The sequence below is a fragment of the Pinus tabuliformis genome, chromosome 5_2 (genome assembly GCF_031772625.1).
Source record: "Pinus tabuliformis cultivar Carrire ecotype Pingquan chromosome 5_2, CPIR1, whole genome shotgun sequence".
Taxonomy (NCBI): Eukaryota; Viridiplantae; Streptophyta; class Pinopsida; order Pinales; family Pinaceae; genus Pinus; species Pinus tabuliformis.
The window spans coordinates 379,310,153-379,318,101 of NC_142306.1; the positions used below are offsets into that span (position 1 = coordinate 379,310,153).

The window sequence follows — 7,949 nt, forward strand, 5'->3', positions numbered from 1 at the left end:
CTTGTTTTAAGATGCAAGCAAAAGAAACTATCCTAATCCTATTTCAATTAGGCAGATATAGATCTAACCTAACCAAGAGAAAGTATTTATAACATTGGGATTGAAATGTGTCGTTTATAATGAATATCAAGTTAATTAAGTAATTCAATTAACTGACATTATGGATACCAAACACATGCTATTGAGACCCTTTAACTGAAAGAATCAATCAAAAACACTCAGGAAGTAGTTTCATAAATGGTACTGATCATTTAATCAGTAACTTGAATAATTAAAAAATAATATGCGGAAGAAGTTCACAACATATCACTATCTATTCATCCAATATTAAAAGACAGATTTGTGAGTAAATAGTTACTTAGAAATCAGAGTTCGGCCCATAAGAGCAGAGATAAATAACAACATAAAATAGAAGCAAATTATCCATACTGACAAAAGTGCACAAATATCTAAGCAAATTGACACCATTCCTATTATCGTAAAATGAAACCAGCATTTAAAACAATAGTATTCGAAATACCAGTTTATTAAATCCATTTCTCCAGCTCCGGTCTCTAATAGTCCTTTACAACACCTGGGCTTCTGCTTTCAAAAGTAGAGCTACAATAGTGCAAACTTTGTTCATTATACATAACTCAGGATGTAAAAGAAAAACCTCAATAATCTCCAGATCTGAGATTCCACTCCTCCCACCTACAACTCTAAATTCCTATTACAAAAGTGCTTTTAGAATTCCAGAATTGCAGAGGAGAGCCGCTCCTATTACATTCTGCAATCTACTATTTATAATTTTTGCAAAGGAATTCTTGAGATGAAAGTTTGTTGAAGAGAAATCTGTTCAATTCAAATTTATTTGCTCCAAATTTCCATCTTTAATTGCTGGAGCATTCTCATTGATTGAGATCTTTTTCTCCATATATCTTTTAATGTTTTCCTGCAAAAAGAAATCAAAATGAATTAAAATGTAAAATCAAAATACCATTTTTGGCATTAAAAAAAATCCAATCAAATTCTATTTAAATAAATAATTGAAAATGAAATATAAGCTCTTTATTGATGCCTGGGATTGTTTGATTGGCCAAGGATATTATTGATGAGCGAATCTGCAATTTTTTTTTTTTTTGTAGGCTAAGGTGTTGCTCTCTTTTTTCTATTACTTCAAAACAAAATACACATCAAAAATAAGGTTGCCTTCAACTCGCCCTCTTGGGGAAACCGAGTATTTAAGCCACCTAAAGTTCTTAATAGCCGACCAAAAATAAAAGATCCATAGTCTGATTATCGAAGCTAAATACACTAAACAGTCTTTCAGGTTTCTAATCCTACTTGCTTGCATATAACAATTTTCTACATCTAATACTTGAAACAAACTGAAATTATCTATACTATGCAATTTCATCAAAATTAATACATATCTATAATTAATCAGATTCTGCCTCTGGACGCTGGGTAGTCTCCTTGTTTGCATTCTGATTTCCTTCCTTTATCAATTGCTGGATCTCCTCCAGCTTCTTTTCCTGCATCTCCAAGGTAATCTGAATAATTCTGAGCTCCCTCCTCAGGTTGGGAACTCCTTGCACAAGTTCAGCCATCTCTGTTGCAGCTTGCTCCAGAGCTTTAGCCAGCAATCTTTTCATCACCCAGTATATATGTAAGGACTATTTAAATAAGGACATTCTACCCCTAGTGTTACCAGGGTCGTGGAGAAGGAACTCCCAGTCCTCCATCTCGGAGTCGGACTGAGCTTGAATGACGTCTTCCTCCATATTCTAGATAATTCTTCTAATTCTGAGGTTCGTGTTCTGGTTATATGCCTTCTCAGCTTGCTGAATTTTCCTATCCAGCGACCGGCTTATCTTTTTGCCCGGTCTCCCCCTCTTCCCTCGTCGTCCTCCCCTTTCTCCTCGGTATCTGCTCGTTCCTCTGCCTCTCGTGCTGCTCGGTTCCATCCCGCTTCCCGCACGTCTGCTTCCCCTCTGTCTGCCACTCTGCCTTACCCTTCCTCCCCGTTGTCCTAGCTGCTCGTCGCTGATTTGCTGGTTCTCCCAGCCTTCTACAGTTTGGCTTCGCTCCTTGTCCCGCCTGCACTTATCTTGCCAGTCCTCTTCCTCCTCAGAATCATCGTAAAATTCATATATCTCCTCAATTGTCTCTTCCTTTGCTACCGCCTTGCCTTTTCTGTCCCTTTCTCTACATACCTCAGCTTCCCTTTCTTCTGGTGCCCTTGCTCTCTTCCTAGTTTCCATGGCAACCTCAGTAGGTTTTTGGCGCAACCTCGCTTTGTAACAGCTCTCCACCACCTTTCCTCTCCTCGCTCTCTGAGTTCCTAAGCAATTTTCTCGTTGTCGAATCCTTTGTTGCCGCCCATTTATAATCCTTCTTACTCTAATCCGCTTACCTGTCAACTTGGCCTTCTGCTGCCACCTGTTGCTTTGCCCTCTGCCTTTCCTATCAATTATCCGTCCTCCCTCATTTCCATTTATGGATTCTGACATACCTCTTTTTACTCCTCTCCGATCACTTGCGTTAATTGTTTTGCTGCAAGGTGGTTTCTTCATTCCTGTCATCGCACACTTCTGCTGTACTACAGCATGCCTGTCCATCATATCCTTTCCTCACCTTATCTGACATTCATTAAATGTCTGGGCTTGCCGATCCATCTCACCTGCCCGTCGCACAAATGCTATGATTCTCGTTTGTTGCTTGCTCATTATTTTCATTCGTTGCTTGTTCATGGTCATAATTAATAATACTGGCCAATTCCTACCACTCTCTGTTGGGCCGCAACGTTCTCCACTGATTGTCAATCTTGCCATTTCGACCCTTGCAACCACAATTTGCAAGGAAATCTGCCGCTCGATTTCAACTCCTTTTCACATGATTGAAGATTTTATAGTCCATTCTTTCAAGAAGATCCGCTATTTCTTGAACGATCCCTGCCATTCGCCAACTATTGGTGACCTGCTCCCAGTTCTTCCCGTTATTCAGTTTCTTTAGGATTTCAATTGCCATCTGAGAATCTCCTTCTATTTCCAAGTTTCTATAGCCGTTTCGAATTGCAATTCTCAAACCTTGGTGAATCACCCATAATTCGGCCTCATTATTTGTCATCTCGCCACCCCACTCTGCATAGATCCATCTGGTATTTCTCTGGCTGTCTCGGAAGATTCCTCCGAATCTGGCATTACCTGGGTTCCCCTTCGATGCCTCGTCAAAGTTTAACTTCGTAAAGTTGTCTTTGGGGTATGCAAACTTGTCGTAGCTTTGAGGTCTCATACTAAATCTATCAATTTTTTTGTTATGCACCATTTCATAATTCAAATTTAGGTTCTTTAGAATTTGCTCCTCTCCCTGATCTGCTTTCTAGTCTTCCGCATCCCACTTCTCTACTAGAATTGATTCTCTAGTTAAGTTCACTACTCTGTTCCATATTGTTACCGTGTTTTTTGATTTGTCTTGGAAAACTCTGTGGTTCCTTTCTTTGCATACCATCCAAATCACAAAACCGGCAATGAGATCCCAGGCCTTTCGGATTACTTTACATTGAAATTTTTCTTTTTGCCAGTGGAAAATCACTTCATTTGTTTCTCTCAGAGACCTCTCAGGTTTCTGGAATAGTTTCCCGGTTTCCCTCCATAGGTCCCTGGCATATACACACTTGATTAACAGGTGCCCTTGAGTTTCCACTTCCTTATTACAAAAATAGCATTTTGAAGGCCCACTGAAACCTTTCTTTTGTAGTTTATCCCACGTCAGGATCTTGTCCTTAGCTACTAACCATGCGAAAAGGGTAATTTTCGGCCACCAGTTTTTGCCCCAGATGACCTTCCAGTCTTGGTTTTCTTCATTGGTTCCCTGTTGGTCTACTAGATAGTATGCCTCCTTGACCGTAAAAGATCCTTTCATTGACTTTCCCCATCTAAGGATATCCCTACCCGTTCGCGCTTTTACTTTCCTAGACTCTACCTCTTCCATGAACGCTTCCTGTTGTTCTTGATTTATCTCAATGCCCCATTCCTCTGGTGTTGTCCATTTCCGCCATATTCCATCCAGTTCATTTTATTTCCAATAATCTTTGACGTATATACGGTTGTCTCCTATCTTGTCCTGTATGTTCTGGATTTTTTGTATTCTGCTCATTTTCCCCCTTTGTTGCCATTTCTCGTCCCAGAATTTGGCCTCCCCTCCTCCTCTAATTTCCCAGAAAACGTTCTTATCTACTATATCTTGATTTTGACGGGCTAGATCCTAGATTGCCGAGCCCTTCGGGGTTTCCTGCATTCGGTAAATACTCTCCGTAGTATCTGGCATATTGTACTTGTGCCTCCATAGCTGCTTCTATAGGTCGTTGCCCCCTCTCAGCCATCGCCACCAAAGTTTTGCACCGAGCACCTTGTTCAGTTTATCCGGATCACGCAGACCCAAGCCTCCCTCCTCCTTTCATTTCGTCAAATGTCTCCATGATACTAAGGCCCACTTCTTCTGTTGGGACAAACCTCCCCATAAGAACTTCCTCAGGATTTCTCTGATCTTAGTGCAAACCCCTTGAGGCACTGCCATAATAGATAGTGGATATATGGGAATTGCCTGCAGCACTGATTTCACTAGAACAATCCTTCCAACAATGTTTAAGGTTCTGAAGGCCCAGTTAGCCACTCTGTTTTTTAATTTCTCTAGGACTCCTTGCTAGTTTTTCTGTCTTTTAGAGTTGAAATCCAATACGTTTCCCAAGTATTTCGTTGGGAGTTCCCCTTGCTTAAAACCTAGCATCTTGGTCAAGTGGCTTTTAACTGACTCTATGGTATTGAATATAAAGGTGCAAGATTTTTCCTTATTGATTTCCATCCCAGATGCTTCCGCAAATAAGTCCAAGACCTTCTTCAGATTTCTCACTTCTTTTACGGTTGGCTCCCCAAATAACATGATATCATCAACGAATTGCTGATGGGTTATTGGCAATTCATTACCTCATAGTCTTAACCCTTTGATTTTATTTGCTGCTCTTTCTTTTTTAAGGTATCTGCCCAGACCTTATGCTGCAAGAATAAAGAGGAAAGGAGATAGGGGATCGCCTTGTCTTATTCCTCTAGAATCCTTAAAGGTTTTCGAGGGGGTTCCATTGACTAATATTGAGAATTTTGGAGTTGATATAAGACTATGAACCCACTTTATCCATCTATTCCCAAAACCGAAACTTCCCAAAATTTCTTCCAAGTATTGCCAATTGATTCTATCATAAGCTTTCGACAAGTCTAATTTAATCATCATTCCTTTTTGCTTCTTTGCCTTCAGAGAATGAATTACTTCTTGAGTGACCACTAGACCATCTAGAATTTGTCTACCTTCTACAAAACCGGTTTGTTCAGGAGATATCCGACTGTCTAACAGGGGTTTCAGTCTTTTGGCCATCAAAGATTCAATTATTTTGTAGATAACATTACATAGGGCAATGGGTCTAAATCCCTTAGCATCCTCTGAATTATCATTTTTAGGAATCAAAGTGAAAAAAGTGGAGTTAAGAGCTGGCCATACCTTTTGGTTTATACGAGATTCTTCTATCAAATCCAGAATTTCCTTTCCCATAAAGTGCCAGCCCGCTTGATAGAAATCGACCGTAAAGCCATCCGGTCCTGGTGCTGTTCCCTTCTTCATGCTCATCACTACTTCCTCCACCTCTTCCAAACTAGCTGCTCTCATTAGGGCTCTATTCTGGTCTTCAGTTACAACCCTGGGAATTGCTGTGCAAACTTCCTTTATAGCTTCAGACCTGTCTATTTGAGGTTCAGTCAATATTCCTTTGTGATATTCCATCAACACTTTTTCAATCCCTTCCTGATCAACAATCCTCTCTCCACTCTCGTTTTTGATAGAAAATATTCTGTTCCTTTGCCTGTGTTGTACCATTGCTTGATGAAAAAATCTAGTGTTCCTTTCCCCCTCCCTGAGCCATTTTATTCTAGATTTCTATCTCCATAAGACTTCTTCCTGCTTTCTCCTCTCCTTCAGTTTTCCTACAATTATCCCTTCTTTTCTGCTGCTTTCCTCTGTTCTCCCTTCATTTATTATCCTTTGTTGCAAATCTTCCATTTCTTCTTCCAGCTTCTGCTTTTCCTCCATGATGTTTCCAAATTCTTCCTTATTCCATTTCTTTATCCTTCCTTTTAGTTCCTTAAGTTTAAGTTGGAAGGTATGCATTTTTCCTTTTCCCTGTACTGTGCTTTGTGACCACCATTCTTCCATTTTTTCTAATAATTCCGGGTGTCTAAGCCAAAAAGCTTCAAATCTGAAGGGCTTCTTGCCAAGATTAGCCTTAATATCCACTTCCAGTCTGATCGGCCAGTGATCAGAGCCAAGAGATGGCATGATCTTTGCTTCTATGAATACATCTCTGTTCATAATTGTTTCTGATACTAAGAACCGATCTAATCTGGATGCTATCTGATTCTTTCCCCCTTTCCTATTGTTCCATGTGTAGACTCCCTTGATAGTTAGTAAATCAACTAGCCTCAGACCGTCTATCATATCATTGAACATTTCCATATATTGGTTTGTTTTCCTTATACCTCCCTTTTTCTCTTTTAGGGACCAGATTACATTGAAATCTCCTCCTACAATCCATGCTGTCTCCGGGTGTAGTCTTCGAGTTGCTTGCAAATTTTTAATGAAGTTTTCTCTCTCTCCCGAAGTATGAGGTCCATACACCCCTGAGATGATGACCCTTTCCTTCGTCCCCGCTATTCTTCCCATGCCTGTAAGTATTCTGGTCATACTCGTCCAACTCTCAAAAATTATCTCGTTTGGGTTCCACAATATTGCAATGGCTCCCGCTAAACCGATTGCATCCTGTCCCATGACTTCGTATTGGAGTTTACTATTTTTGATTATTCCTTCCATCTGCTGCATGGTGATCTTTGTCTCTTGTAGGATCATGATGCTTGGCCTGTCTTTTTTTAGTTTCTCTTTCATATATCTCTGCTTACCCTTACTATTCAGACCCCTAATATTCCAGCTGATAATAATCATTTTAAACTCTTGGAGGAGTGGAAAAATACCACGGACAGAGGTATCACTTTACCTGAGTTTATCAATATTTCGCCAACTGTTTGAATTGTTTCATTCATTGTTTTCCTCCCTCTTTTCCTGCTGCTTTTGCCAGCCCCGCCTATTCCAATCTGACCTTTTTCCTGTTCTCCTGATGTGGTATCGTGTTTTTCCATATTCTCCCCATTCCTTTATTTATATTTTTGTAAAGCCTCCTTATATAGTTGTTTTTGGCTGTCAGGTATGAATCTTTCGTCCAAGTTTTTCCATTCCTGAATTAATTGTCTCATAATTCTTTCTTCCTCTGCCTCGTTTTCTTTTTGACTTTCCGTCTCCATTTGGGTTTGGTCCGTTAGTATTTCTATCTTTTCAGCTGTTTGCCTTTCATTCATTTCTTTTGGTCCTGTATCTTTTTCTCTGGTTTCCTTGATTATTTCCATGTGTTCATTTTCTGGATCTTCTTCCTCTACCACTTTGTCCTTGCCCTCTTCACTATTTTCCTGAAGGATTTTGAACTTGTTCTGACTTTCAATGCTTAGTGATTCCGTTCGTGTCTGCGCTCTTATTCCTTCTTTACTTGCTTTCTTCTTTCTGGTAACCTGTTGGAAACCCTTGTCTGTCTCCTCGGTTCTCTCTGCTTCCCTTTGTTGTTCTTCTCTTTTCCTTGTGTATTCTTCCTCTTTGTTTAAAGGGCATTCTCTATATAGGTGACCATACTCATGACATCTTCTACATCTGAAGGGGATATGCTCATAATCTAATGGCTGTTGCCAAACTTCATCGTGGTGTTCCAGTTCTATGTATTCCGGCAGAGGTTCAGCTATATTCATGTATACACATAGTCTTGCGTGAGATGTATACTTGCCTTTCTTCGTTGCTTCCGCTACCTTGACAAAGGCACCGATCGT

At 40.1% G+C, this 7,949-nt stretch overlaps 1 protein-coding gene across 1 annotated transcript; it reads right to left on the bottom strand.

Annotated features, from left to right (window-relative positions):
* Nucleotides 1-5,964: 5,964 nt before the first annotated feature.
* On the bottom strand, nt 5,965-6,852 carry LOC149159047 (uncharacterized). The gene has a single exon (XM_089434172.1). The coding sequence runs from the start codon at nt 6,850-6,852 to the stop codon at nt 5,965-5,967; it is 888 nt and encodes a 295-aa protein (XP_089290298.1).
* Between the last annotated feature and the right edge of the window lie 1,097 nt (nt 6,853-7,949).

Excerpts from the sequence above, each read along its gene's own strand:
- LOC149159047 (XM_089434172.1), bottom strand. The coding sequence starts at position 6,852 with ATGGGACAGGATGCAATCGGTTTAGCGGGAGCCATTGCAATATTGTGG.